Source organism: Euleptes europaea, chromosome 9, assembly GCF_029931775.1.
Source record: "Euleptes europaea isolate rEulEur1 chromosome 9, rEulEur1.hap1, whole genome shotgun sequence".
Classification (NCBI taxonomy): Eukaryota; Metazoa; Chordata; class Lepidosauria; order Squamata; family Sphaerodactylidae; genus Euleptes; species Euleptes europaea.
In genome coordinates, this window is record NC_079320.1 from 45,180,759 (window position 1) to 45,196,166 (window position 15,408).

The window sequence follows — 15,408 nt, forward strand, 5'->3', positions numbered from 1 at the left end:
CAATACACTGAAGAACTATACAGAAGAGATGAAAGGATAAAAGATTCTTTCTAAGAAGAATCTTTTGAAGAAGAACCTACAGTTTTAAAAGTGAAGTGAAAGCTGCATTGAGAGCAATCGAGAGAAACAAATCACCAGGAGCAGATGGGATATCAATAGAGCTATTCCAAGCCACAGAAACGGAGTCCATCAAAATCTTGACAAGAATATGCCAACAGATATGGAAAACAAAACAATGGCCCACAGACTGGAAACTATCCATTTACATTCCAATTACCAAGAAAGGAGACATCAAAGATTGCAGCAACTATCGGACCATCGCATTAATTTCTCAGGCAAGTAAAGTGATGCTCAAAATCTTACAGCAAAGGCTGTTACCATATATGGAACGAGAAATGCCTGATGTTCAAGCTGGTTTCAGAAAAGGAAGAGGCACTAGAGATCATATTGCAAATATACGCTGGTTACTGGAGCATATGAGAGAATTTCAGAAGAAAATCAGCTTGTGTTTCATAGATTACAGCAAAGCTTTTGACTGTGTGGATCATGAAAAGCTGTGGCTGGTTTTAAAGGAAATGGGTGTGCCACTACATCTGATCGTTTTGATGCGCAATCTGTACTCTGGACAAGAAGCCACAGTTAGAACAGAATATGGAGAAACGGAATGGTTTCCAATTGGCAAAGGTGTCAGACAAAGATGTATTTTATCTCCCTATCTCTTCAATCTATATGCAGAACATATAATTAGGAAAGCTGGATTAGATTTAGATGAGGGTGGAGTGAAAATTGGAAGGAGGAACATTAATAATTTGAGATATGCTGATGACACTACATTATTGGCAGAAAATAGTGAAGATTTGAAACTACTACTGCTGAAAGTTAAAGGAGAAAGTGCCAAAGCAGGACTACAGTTGAACATCAAGAAAACAAAAGTAATGACTACAGGAGAATTATACAACTTTAAGGTTAACAATGAGGAAATTGAAATTGTTCAAGACTTTCTATTCCTTGGCTCCACCATCAACCAAAAGGGAGACTGCAACCAAGAAATCAGAAGGAGATTGAGACTGGGAAGGGCAGCCATGAAGGAGCTAGAAAAGATTTTGAAGTGCAAGGATGTGTCACTGGCCACCAAGACTAGATTAATTCATGCCATCGTATTCCCCATTACTATGTATGGGTGTGAAAGCTGGACAGTGAAGAAAGCTGATAGGAAGAAAAAAGATTCCTTTGAAATGTGGTGTTGGAGGAGTGTGTTACGGATTCCGTGGACTGCCAAAAAAACAAATCAGTGGGTTATAGATCAAATCAAGCCTGAACTGACCCTAGCAGCTAAAATGAGTAAACTGAGGCTATCGTATTTTGGTCACGTCATGAGACGACAAGAGTCACTGGAAAAGACAGTCATGCTAGGAAAAGTTGAGGGCAGCAGGAAAAGAGGAAGACCCAACAAGAGATGGATTGACTCAATAAAGGAAGCCACAGCCTTCAATTTGCAAGATCTGAGCAAGGCTGTCAAAGATAGGACATTTTGGAGGACTTTCATTCATAGGGTCGCCATGAGTCAGAAGCGACTTGACGGCACTTAACACACACACACACACACATAGGAAAAATACACTATGGACAATTAATGTGGCTAATCAAAATACCAAGCAGAATAGGAAAGTAGGGTATTGTTGAAATTAATCCATCTACATTAGAATTTATGTATATAATTCCCTTTCCCAACTGTTTCTCTACATGTAGTTGACACACAGATTATAACTAAGTGCATTTGCTGTCATAGGTGATACAGTGGAGATGTATTACAAACATCACAATTCAGATATAAAGGGCATTACGTACAATACATATATTTTGTTTGCTTCATACTAGGGCTGTCAATTCGGTTCGGCCCGAACTGAAAATCAGCCGAATTTCCCTTGATTCGGCGGTTTTTAGTTCAGACGGATCCGAACTCAAAACTGGCGGGCAACCGGGGGGGCCGAATTCAGCGAGTTCGGGAGTTCGGCGAATAAATTCGGCCAATTCGGCCGTCAGTAAGCAGCATAACCGTCAGTAAGCAGCATTCTCCTCCCCCGGCCAATCGGTGGCCAAGCTGGGTCTTCTTCTGGCCAATCAGTCAGGATTGAGTACTGGAGGAATCAGCTGATGTGCGGCCGGCCGGGGAAAGAGAGAGAGAGAGGGAAATCCTCATGTGTGTGTGAGGGGGTGCTTGTGCACATTCGCTCCTTTCCGTGGCTGCAGGGGGCGCATTTTTTGGGGTACCGACCCCAAACTTTCAGGGGATATTCAGACAGGTTTTTTTAAGAGACCATCCAAGTTTTGTAAACATTGGGTCAGGGGGTCCCGAGATATGGGCTCCCCCCTTTTTTCTTTCCATGGCTGCAGAGGGCGCATTTTTGGGTGTGCCGACCCCAAACTTTCAGCGGAGCATCAGACTAGGCTTCTTAAGATACCCCCCAAGTTTTGTAAACATTGGGTCAGGGCCCCCCGAGATATGGGCTCCACCCCTTTTCCCTCTCCCCCCTTTTCCATTTTCGTGGCTGCAGGGGGCGCTTTTTTGGGGGTTCAGCCCCCAAACTTTTGTCATAGCTTCAGAGAATCCCTCTTAAGAGACCACCCAAGTTTTGTAAAGATGGGTTCAGTGGGGGCTGAAATATTGGCTCCCCCCCTTTTCTCTTTCCATGGCTGCAGGGGGCGCATTTTTGGGTGTGCCGATCCCAGACTTTCGGTGGAGCTTCAGTCAAGGCTTTTTAAGAGACCACCCAAGTTTTGTAAACATTGGGTCAGGGCCCCCCGAGATATGGGCTTTCCCCTTTCCCCTATTGGGATGAATGGATCACCCTCGAGAGATGCATACATATGGATCTTATATTGGATACAAATGGAATCATATTGGATTACCCAGCCTCCCAGCCCCTCCTGCTGGAACAGAAGACAGCCACAGTAAGACCCCTTTGGGGGCTTTAATCTATATTTTTTCTTTTCTGTGTGTGTGTGGGGGGGGAAAGCAGAGTCTGTGTGTGTGTGTGGGGAGGGAGCAGTTTCTGTGGGTGGGGGGGGGAAGCCAAAGGGGGCTTTTGCCGGTTCTGCCTGGGGTGTGTGTTCCGCCTCCAGTCTCTCTCTCCCTGGTTTGAGGGGGGGCTTCATTTTTATTCTTCAGGTTTTTCCTCATTCATAAGATCAGTTAGGTTATTGATGCTTGCTCAAAACTGGTTTTCAAATGGTGACTTAAAGAATGCATCTGCCTGGTCCCAAGTCCAATGCAAAAGGAGACATTCCACCCCCTCCTGCTCATTATGCATAGCTAGCTGCCTCTGTCCCTTTCCATGGTATGCAAACTCCCAGGTGTCAGGTGTTGCTATGCACTGTTGCAAAGGTTTTGCATTGCGTGCTTGTGTTGCTTTGCAGTTGTATTGTTTTGCAAAATTCTTCACACCTGCCCCGCCCTTTGCATATTTGCAAAGGGGTTGCTCTGCAGTTGTGTTGCTTTGCAAAGTTCTTAGCACCTGCCCCGCCCTTGCTCTCATCAGCTGTTTGTCGGGCCGGGAGCTTTGTGCGTGGGCGGCAAGCTCTGCGGAGAGATCCACATTAAGGGTGGGGGGGACCCCTTTCAGGGCCCATATCTCAGCCCCCCCTGACCCAATCTTTACAAAACTTGGGGAGTCTTTCAATATACGTCCTTTGAAGCTCTGCTGAAAGTTTGGGACCTCTAAGCCCAAAAATGCCCCCCCCAGAGCCGCGGAAAGGCGCGGTTGTGTTTTTAATGGCTTTATTCGGCCGAATTTTTTTCCCGAACTTTGAATTCCCGCCGAATTGAACGGATCCGAAGTGGGGGAGTTCGGACTTCGGCACGTACCGAACCCACAAGGGCCAAATTCGGCCGAATCCGAACTGTACCGAATTTTTTTTTTTTTGACAGCCCTACTTCATACTCCTTACTAAATAAAGTCTAAAATCAGGCCTTAGAGCTTAAACAAATCTATAGATAATTTGTAAATAATATATTAGCAGTTGCTTGGTATGGAAGCCAAAGGGAAAGTTTGATACTATGATAAATACCCATAGGACACGATCCTCTCTTCAACACATAATGCAATACCAAAAGACAGTGACATGGATGAATTAAAATAATTCACAGAGAAAAGCCCTTGCAGGAAATAAGCTTTGAAGGAATAAGCTTGCAGGAAGTTTAAGCTTTGATAAGTGACTGAAGGGAATTTAGATAAGATTATTTCAAACTAACAGATACAAAACATGTACTCCTAAAAACTTTTTGTCTTTTATTTTAAGAAAATTTACTAAACAACAATCAATAAGCAGGCAAAGTCAAAATTTTATAGCTGAAAGTAATCAGTTGCAGCAAGCAAAGTAAACCCTAGTTCATGTTGAAAACATCTCCTTTGTAATACAACAAATTACTATTTATGCCCTCCTACTAGTAACATCATTGACACAAAATGGCTCAGGGTGCATGACAGTTGTTCATATAGTCTTTAAAGACTAGTAATGAATGAAATGAAAGAAAAGTGATATGCTTTAGAGAAACAGTGAAGCAGACAATAAAACTCCTAGAATAACTATCCCAAGAATTCAGAGATTCATACTGCATATGTTTTAAAATTCTGGAGGGGGGATATCACTGGCTTATGAAACAAAACATATAGATTGTATACGCCTGTTTTTTAAAAAGGTTTATTAGTAATTAGAGATGGAAAGGATCTAAGACAGGGCTCAACAAATCTCAGGCACCAGGTAGCCATTGGTGCCTAGAAACTTCACTGTTGACCCAATGGTTCTATTGTAGTCTCTCAGTAGTTCTCAGTGTCAATTCAAAGTGCTGGTGAAAAGGGGATGAAAGTGTCCCCTTTGACAATCAACAAGGCAATATTTGGGATCATGGGACCAGCGTGAACAAAAGCCATGTAGCTTTAACAGGGAGGAGAATTGTCATAGATTGAGTAAAAAACCTACCTGGATCCAACCAAAAGCTTATTCATCATTTCACATCAGAATGTTTTACTGTACGATATAAAATATGTATGAAGTTCCGGTCAATGGTTGGTCATATGCATACTTAACTTTACATAATTCAGTGTGGTGAAGAGGGTTGCCAGCTCTGGGTTGGGAAATACCTGGAGATTTTAGGTGTGTAGCCTGAGGTGAGTTGGGTTTGCGAGGGTCTTCACTGAGGCATAATGCCATGAAGTCCACCTTCCAAAGTGGCCATTTTCTCCAGGTGAACTGATCTCTGTCACCTGGAGGATGGCAACCCTAGTGGTGAATGAATCCATTTCTTAACCAGTTGCTTTCCACACTGGCTCCAATATTCAATTAAATGGAGCTTTTTAAAACAATAATGGAATTATGAGTTAAGCTAGGGTTAGCTTTTTAGCTATGCTGATGAAAACCAGAATTAACCTGTATTTATTTATATACCACCTCTGTCATAGCTTTAATAAAATTAAAAGAAACTGGGAAGAAGTTAGGATTAGGTTCTGTGGTAGAAATAATCAGAAGGTGTGGTTGTTAAAACACAAACCCTTGAAAAATGCATCTGGCTTTTAAGTTTTTGGGATGGCTCTTACAGCCAAAGAAAATTTGTCAAGGCCTGCTTTAAGAGGTAACCTTTTGGGATGAACAGTTGTTGGGCAAATAAAACGGATACAAAATAATTTTAAAAACCCAAGGATTCCAAAATTGCCAGCATCTTCATACAACTCCAGTAATATTCAATGTGAAGTATAATCAGTGGACAACACTTAGAACTCTGGGCTGAAAGCACTTGTACTGGTAGGACCAAAGCTATAGTTTTTTCCTCATCTTCCTCCAACTAGGCCCTTATGCAGAGGTTCTATCCTGATTCGCAGCTTTCTGCTAGGTTTCTTTTAAAACATGTTATTTATTCCACCAAGTTTACCTGGTACACCTCACCTCACACTTTACCTACCCTCCCCCCGCTTCAAAATATTTTTAGCTAGTTGAAACTTATCCAGTTCCAAGTTCAGGCTAAGAACTAAAAAGCACAATCAATTATTTTATTTAGTTCTATTTTAGCAATATGTTTTCTGAAACATTTGTTCTGGAAAAAAAAATTATTTACTGAGAATTTGATGAACACATACGTCAGTGAATTATATAAATCACTGTGGGTCAAATGCAACCCTTCTTATAAAGAGAGTAACAGGAAAAATGTATCATATCCAATGGATACATAAATAAAACTTCAACAATAATTCATCATTTGAATGACTATGCAGAATCTACACTATATATTTCAGGGTGAAATTAATATGGTTTTCAATAATCGAGATTCAGACACAAACAGAAATTACTTCTTTTAATTTTCTCTAAACATTTGTTATTGGGGAGGAGAAGAAAAGAAAAACCAGATGGTTAAAAAATATTTATTGACTGGTTTCACTTTGGGTCTGCAAGTTAGTTTGTGCAAAACTATAATTTTCCAGACTTTGTTCATCTAATTTCTACACTAATGAAAAACATTCCTTTACCTCCATTTTATCAGCAACAAACCCCTACAGTCTGCATAGTTATAATGTGAGGCCACATTTAATGAGATGGACTAAATTGGAAGCCTTTAGTACATTTTAAAAATTGGTAGCTTCAAGGGCATCCACATTTATAGGGAGAACTGATAGAACACTGACGTTCCATACATGATACATAAGATTCATAACAAAATGATCCTTAGTTGAAGAACTATTAATGCATTACCATCCAGAAATAGGGACTATGCTTTAAAAATGATAATTCTGCACTCACATAACCCTATTCCCATACTATGAATGGGAATTGCCTACTAAGTATGGGGGAAATTCTGCAAACTGCAGAATTATATCAAATAAGAGATATTTTACTACCTTATACAACTTCCCCCGCTTTGGTAGTTGTGAGGAGGGGCAAGGAGTTATATAGGCAAGCTTCACTCTAGTGAAAATTATACCCAACTAAGAGCCCATTCCTGAAGGTGGGGGCGAAGCTCTTTAGGAGCCAGTGTGACCCCATGCTGGCATAGGTGCCACCTTATCATAGAATAAGGTGGCATCTATGCCAGCGCAAGGGCAAACACACTGGTGTCCAGGAGCCACCGGTCCCCATTGCCAGTGCAGCCACACTGGCAGGGCTTTCTCGGAAGGGAAAACCCAGAACAGTGTGGGGGGCATTTCTGGGGGAGGAAAAGGTCCTCACCCCTTTCACGCCAGGAACGCCCCCTTGTGCTGCGGCAGTGCTGTGCCACCTTTTTCTGGGGGATTTCCCCCTTTTTTGTTATTTATTTTTCAAACCTCTTTTTTTGCCTCCATGGCTGCCACGAAGCCTCTATTTATTTATACGTTTATATCCCACCTTTCCTCTTGGTTCAAGGTGGCTTACAATAATAATTTAAACATACCCTGCTAAAAACCAAAGATAAAATAGCAAGCCCCAAATACCCCCCTTAAAAGATGCCTGCCATTTAAAGCCCCTCAAAAGCCCTGGCAAACAGGAAGCCCTTGCAGTGCCTCCTCAAAATCTCTAGGGAAAGGACCCCCTCGCCTCTTCAGAAAGCCCAATCCACAGAGCCAGAGCCACAATGAAAAAGGCCCAGGCTCCAGCTGATGCCAGAAGGACACCCTAAGTAGTGTGATAGCCAGCAGATAGCTCCCTGATGACAGTAGCTGGAGCACATAATTGATAGACTTGAAAAATTTTGAATTTCTGGAAAAAAGCTGTAAACACCCCCCCCCCCAAATTCGTATGAGAATTTGGCTTTTTTGAAAATTTCTGGGTCTATTAAACCTAAACCCGAAAAATACTGGGGGGAGGGATGGTGCGCACCCCTAGTACACATACCAATCTAACAGCCAATTTGTTTTTTTTTCTGGAATGTTTTGTTTCAGAGACTATTAGTGTGCCTTTTCAGGGTTTAAATGCATATCAAATAAGAGTCACATTGGGAAATTATTTTTAAGTTTCAATTTGCTTCCATTAATTGTATAATTAAACTTACATAAGCAGCATTTTACTGTATCTGGATCTTGTCAGTAGTTATAACTTTTATCAGCCTAAAATAATTTCATAATCCAATAATGCTGATGATCACACAGTTGTTGCCTTCTAAAGATTAATGCTGGGTGCTAACCTATATAATACAGACACCAACATTTTATATTGCATACTCAAGTGATAAATCTTGCATGCTCTGTACTTATACCACGTTGGGAATCAAAAGGGAATTTTCTATTGGAAGTCAGACTAACTGGTAACTGTAAGGTTTTTATCCACCACCTCCCACAATACGTGAATAATTCTGAATGTGCCCCCTTTTCTTCTGGCACCTCTAGAACTCGTATACCAGTACTTTGATCTCTTCTCCCAGATTTTAAATCTACACCTTGGTTTCAGAAGATGCTTTATTGTTGTATGATCTGAATTCACTACTGGTAGGTCCAGCAACTCACAGAGTGTAGAAGTATACAACCTTTTAGAAAATATGACTTGTGTAGGATCTGTACTTTTGAGATTTACACCACTCATTTCCATGGCAGGATATTTTCTTTCCAGCTCCTCTCTGTCCCCAACAGAACAATTTGAGAAAACCTTTCCTAATATTTGGTTGGGAAGTCTACAGCATGCAATGAAAAATTTATAGCCCGGGTCTGTGGGCTTAGGAAGACCTAACTTTGCATAAGGTCACTCCACAAGTCACTCTCATCCTACTCAGAAGGTTGTTGAAGATAAAGCATTTTATGAACTTCCTATCGGGGGAAAAAAAGAAAAGGTAATGCTTTTTAATGATGTTTGAAATGCCCAACAGGCTGGGAAAAAAATCTATTGTTGCATTGTGAAATACAATATAGGGAGACTTTCTTATATCTGATTTCTATTTATAAAATCCATAACTACACAATATTTTTAATGCCTTTTTGGGCCAAATTATCATGACACTTCTCAAACTGAAGGATAACATTTTTTGGATTCCATAATGGGGAAACATAAAAGCCTTCGAAGCTTTTTCTCTTCAATGGCAAGAACCGAAATGATTCATTTTGACAACTACTAATGTTGACCACAAAGGGCTTTGTTCAAGAATACTTTCTACACCAAGGACTGAGCGGTAAGCTTATTACTGAAGATACAGTATTTGCTTTAAATCAGAAAAAAAGGTCACCGTGCAGTAATTTCTATGCTGGTTTACTTCTCGTTTTACTTAAAGAGTTTTAGAATTAGTTTTCAATTTATAAATCTGTGCATAGAAGTATCAAGTTTCTTTATAACCATGGTGCAGTACCAGACAGCTATAGACTATGAGTTAAGTTACTATAGTTACACAACATTAATTGATAGCATTTTAGTTTACACTGTTTATAACCAATCCTGAATTTCAGTCTTGAGGCATTCTTCCCATTTCTCTTTTTGATCCTGATGTCTTGTCTCAAAGAACAAAAAAAATCTAATTCTTTCAACTGCAATAATTAACATTATAAAATAATAAAATAACCTTTTAATAGGTTTCTTTTAAAAACAATTACCTTCCTTGATCCCAGGTGAAGCCTGCCTTCACACACTCTATGAGAATAAGTATTAAGTATATTAAAAAAAAAACCAGCAAGACATCCAAAATAAATTGTACGAAAGAAAACATTAAAATAAATTAAAAAGGCACTGTCTATTATTACAAGGAAAAGTGGAAGATGAAGGAAACTGAGAGTGAGGTAAATATGTCCTGTGTTGGTGGATATGGGTATTCTAACGTGGTTACACTTCAATTTGTGACAAGATACTTAAAATTATTGCAGGATGTTGACTAAATGCTGCTTACCTGAAACATTTTCAGCCATTCCTGAAGACCTGTTGGTGGCTGTATGGATGTAATTCGGCGCCGTTGCTGTCCTTGACCATTGGCTGCTCTCAGGTCTCCAAAAGTAGTAGGCGTTGCTGAACAAGGCACAAGCCCAGTAGTACTAAGGCAGAAAAGACCTCCAGTTCAGTTTACAGAAATATTTAACTCTAGTCATCTCTAGTACATTGCTGTATTGTGGGTCACACTCACAAACTAAACACAGGTTTTGTTTATCAGGTAAACTCTCAAGGTAGGCAGAAAACCACCTCCCAAAACAAAGATCTGTCCTAGTATAAAATACGCATGGGCATGGCCTACCAGGAGGCAGGTCAGTCAGGTATCATCAGAAGGGGGAGGCGAGAAAAATGAATGGAAAATTGGCCTCCTCGTCCTTGTAGAGATTATAGTATTCTGGAGGAAGAACAGGATGGGGGGAGATTTTCCAGTTCTTTATTACCCTGCGATTACTCTTGGGCATAAGTCTTATAACCATAACTATATATAGCTAATGCAACTCTAAATTATCCAAGCAAATCTTACTGAATATCACCTTTTTCCAAACTCACTCCTTTTCTCTTTCACGCTTGTTATGTGGCAGATGCAAGAGGTTAGCATGAAGTATACAGTGCACAAGTTCAAAAAGCACAGTAACAAGGTGTAGCTGTACTAAATGACCAACAGAGGCGCTATAGGATTCAGTAGTGATTTCCCTCTGCAGAGTGCCATGCAGCCCCAAATGCTATTTGAAATGTTGCTCCTGGGAAACAGAGGACCCCCAGGAACAGCATGAAGAGAGGAGTTGGAGGTCTGCAGCTGGAGGAAAGAAATGTCAAAAATGATCTTCTTCTCTGAGATCCTTCACTGGATCCAAGCCATAGGCTGGTACCTCACAAGTTACTTCTGATGCAAAGGGTGTCTAATCACCCAGACTCTGAAGAGCAGACTCCCATGACAAAGTTATTTGCCAGGTGGCATGGGGGCAGTTCATTAAGAAACACAAGTCTATAGTCACATTTGCTTAGGAAACTATCTGGGTAATTATTTAGATTCTTGCCACAAGCATTCACAGTTAATGAGCACATGGTATTCTACCACAAATTTGTTTCTTAGTTGATGGTAGGCTGTTGATAGTAGATCTATTGGATTTTTGGCCTTTTAGAAAATGAATACCTCTATACAGAATTGCTAGCTTTTGGGGTGGGGGATTTATTTATTTTCATACAAAGGCTGTCAAGTTAAAGTTAATTTCATTTAAACCACTTATATATCCTGCCTTTCCAACCAATTTTACCCCTTGGTTCTTGTGGGTTATCCGGGCTGTGTAACCAAGACCACGGTTACACAGCCCGGATAACCCACAAGAACCAATGAACTCTGACCGTGAAAGCCTTCGACAAAATTTTACCCCTATCTGCATCACTTTTTTAAATTATAAAAAGGAAGCTACTTAATTTCAAAATAATTCCAGTCTCTGTGGTACTGTTAAAAGTAGAGGCCAAGCAAAGTATATGACCTTGCTGTCACATTTTGCTCCTGTCATCTTTCATCATGTAAAATGCTTAGTTAAAGTGCATGACCAGTAGAAGACTTCAGCTAAAATCCTAGGGTCTTTCATTTATATAAAGCCCATGCATGGTATTTATTGTCAGACATGTAATATATTAGACATTTAAACACTTTGCTTTGGAGCTGAATAAATCTAGCCAACTGAGGTATTTGCTTTTATTACACATTTCACTGATTATTATATGGCCCTAATTTGTAACTAAATTTGCTTTAATGCTACCACTGATACATGGCTGTTATTTTTGTTTGGGTTCCTCCATAGGTTCTCCTAACTGCCGTGTGCAAGTCAAAACTTTAATAATGAAGAGTAATGTAGATGGTTTCCTTGGTCCCAGTTCAGTCCATAGTATCCCCAGGTAGAAACTTTACACAAAATAGAGCTAGGACAGGGTAGGCAACACGTCTACTACCCTGATTTGCTGCCAGTTACTGTAGTAGGCAGTACTATTAGCTTTGGTCCAATGGTCTGACTCAGTATAAGTTACCTTTATATATTCTACAAAGGCACTCTTTTTATAGGAAGAGTTTTATTTTACAGCATTCTTTAATGCACAGAATCAGATTTATGAAACCTACCACCCATGGAAACGTCTTATATGGATAACAACAAAGGGGGCAAGATGCAGCTTTCAATTTTACACGGTTTAAAACATAGCTTAGATATTTTAATGTATTTTGAGTAAAGGGTCATTGCTGAAGTCATTTCAGCATCTACTATCTTAAGATATTTGTATCAAATGAACTCCACAACATGTCAGTGTAATACTCTTGTAATATCGTCCATTCAAGTACCAAACCAATAAGGTACATATTGACTTTGTCTTCAAACACTGTTTTATAGGATTTCCAAGACAGGATTTTTTGGCAGAACTTGGAAACCTCAAAAATGGTTGCAGTATTAGAGAGAAATGTGAATGTCCAAAGTGTACCTTTCCTTTAATGCCAACTTCTACAATTAAACAATAATGTACCTAGAATTATTTCTAACTTTTTAACTGTTATGCAGGTATGGAGATATAAACTTGAGTAACTTATGTAACAGAACATATTTCAAATCATAATAAGGAACTAAAAAGATAATTCAAAACTAATCTTACAAAATAGATAAACAGCCTATAGAAAACAAACTGCTAGAGTAAGAAAGTTTTACAGTGATGTAGATTTGAACATGACTAGATGCAGTCTTCCTGCATTTAGTTGTTATGGCAACTACACCAAGTACTGAATTGTACACATCCCTAATATGAAATTCCTAAGCCAAGGAAATTAAAGGGTTGCTAAATTGGCTGGTTTGTCTCATGATGAACATATATCCCTTTAATTTAGAAATGCAGCTCCACGTTGCAAAGCAATGATTATTCAATATAAGTAAGAAACCATCACACACAGTTGTATGCAACAATGTTGTGATTAATATCAAAGGCAGTGGTGTTCCAATATTCCAACTGTTACAGTGAACTGGTACACAGCCTATTTGTAAATTGGCCTTTTTGGGGAGACTGCTATTAAAGCCCTCTGAAAACAAAGAATAATATTCATTCTGTTACTGATCAAGAAGAAAGGCTTCTGCAATACTCAATTCCTTTTTAATTTTTAAAGTTTAGCCGTTTCAAGCAAGTTGCTTATGTGTTTTACTGTAGGTATTCCCTCAATTCTGCTTTATGGTGTGAAGAGAGAAGAGGGGAAGATGAAATAATGGATGCAGAGATGTATACTGAATTACCTTGTATATTCTGAGACTTTACAGGGTTTCTTTCCCAGTGAGAAAGAACGGACCTCGGAGCCATGGTCCAACTTTCTCTTCATCTGAAAGTGGTAAAACACAACAAAAGGTTTTGTTAGCTTGCCAGCATAAATTAGGCCTATAATAAGTAAGGTGGTGGGGGCTTTTTTTGTTCTTGCCTCAAAATTTTGTTTTAATAACAAATATATTTCAAAGTAGCATTCTAAGATGAAACTTCCATTACCCAAACCAGAAATTCTTCCAATGACCAAGTAATTATAGTACCTTGGAAACTAGAGGATTTCCTTCTACATAAATTTTTGATTTCACACATTTATTAATTTCAATTAATTATTTAATAATTTAGTTAGACAGGCTTTCAAAAGTTAGCTTTGCATATTCTTTGGGATGATCTTTTGAATTAACAAGAAAAACAAAAGCAAGAAAACAAAAACAAATCAAACATACTTTCATAACCACTTAAAACTGTAAGTCCATAAATGAACACACAAACTACTTTCCTCTGTAGTTTGTGTACTCATATTTTGACTTATAGTTTTAAGTGGTTGCTTAAAATTTTAAAGGCTATATTAATGAGGATAGTTTTAGGACCACTGCCATAAAAGATATATTTAAAAAATGATGATATTTGATACACAGTAGAGGACATGTTGAATCACCAAATCTGGTAACAGTAATCAAGGATTATGTACCAATAAGCATCAACTACACCTACAAACTGGAAATAGTCTATGCCTAAAAAGACATCTAAGCAAGTATATATGGAATATAAACTTTTTAGGCTTGACAGGATGATCAACAACCAAAATGACTCTACATGCACTTCGATCCAGGTTTAAATGTCTTTTTTAATTTCAGTGTGTCATACAAAAACAACAACAGAGGTATAATTCAAAATGAATGATTTTCACCAATTGTCACCAGCTCATACCAAATACACACTGCTCTTCAAATGCTGATGTTTATCTGATCTTCCAAGTTACATTTTTATTAAGTTTTGTATCTTAGTTAATATTGAAGGGTCCACTATAATCTTATGGTTTCGCAACACCACTTACTTATAGTTCATGCATTATTATTCTGCACAACATTCCCTTGTAAATTATATTGCTTATTCATTTCACTTTTGCAGTCAGGAAGAAGCCTTCTCTTGCAGTCAACCTTATTTTTGTGCCCATGGCTCACATGGGACAAAGCACAGCATGCTACCATACAGAACCAGAAAGCCCAAAGCAAGAAACAACCTTCTCCATTAACAACCTCTCTTTTCAAAGCGAGTCTCAGAATAAATGGAGACCATCTTTTTACCCATGTACAGGAACATGCCAGGAAAGCCCTCTCCATACTTACAAAAAGCAAATTAATATTTTGTAGAGTACCTTCCTGCTATAAATAAGCTGGCAGCTTTAGAAAGAGATGCATGTGTTAGAAAATTTTACTCTTTCAAAAATTAAACTGATCCCCCCCAAGGATATATCAAGATATACTGTTATTTTCCTTTCCCCCCTCTGTGAAATTATTTACTTTTCTCAAATGACACATTTTAGGAATTAGAATTGTAACTCCCCCTTTAAGGGTAACTTCATTAAATAAAGAATAGGATACATTCTAAACCACAAGCAGTCAAACTCCTGTTTTCTCAGCATTTGTAGGAAACTTTTCCCATACATTTTAAGTCTGGTTTGTGATATATGCAGATGTTTAGTACTTAGCACTATATCAAACTAGTGCCACAATAAAATTAGCACTTACAATGCTAAAAAGAAGTTCATATCCAAAGAATGATATAATGTAAACGTTAACATTTTGTAGGGGTTTTTGTGCAACTGAAAACTTGTTTCATAAACACCTAAGGAAATACAAGCATCCTGTAGGAGGAAACTGTCAATTTTCTGAAATAACAGATAATGCCGGCTGTATTCTGCATTGCTACTGGAAATATGTTATTAAAGTATTACATGGAATCTTTAAAATGCCTCCGCGATATAACCACTACATGTAAACATCTATCCCTGTTTATATCCAAGGCTATCTGAACTAACAACATGAAAATAAAATACCCTTGCAGATGCTACAAACATACAGAGGGAAGCCCTTACTTAAAAAACAAGCATAAAGTACTCAAATGAATGTGAAGAGCCAGTTCAGCCAAAGGTAAATAGTCTGATCTGCCTTTGGTTTCTCATGCAGATTCCTAAAATAAAAGGATTTCACATTTCATTGAGCCTTTTCATTATTTGCCTTTCTTCAG

General features: G+C 38.8%; 1 protein-coding gene across 2 annotated transcripts in view; it reads right to left on the reverse strand.

The window, feature by feature from the left end:
- FBXW7 (F-box and WD repeat domain containing 7) overlaps positions 1-15,408 on the reverse strand; it is a 143,434-nt gene that overhangs the window by 29,439 nt on the left and 98,587 nt on the right. For both annotated transcript variants that reach the window (XM_056855171.1, XM_056855172.1), the window contains 2 exons: positions 13,137-13,219; positions 9,827-9,968 (listed from right to left, as the gene is read on the reverse strand). In XM_056855171.1, coding sequence (XP_056711149.1) covers positions 9,827-9,968; positions 13,137-13,219 — 225 coding nt within the window. The remainder of the gene's footprint in view (positions 1-9,826; positions 9,969-13,136; positions 13,220-15,408) is intronic.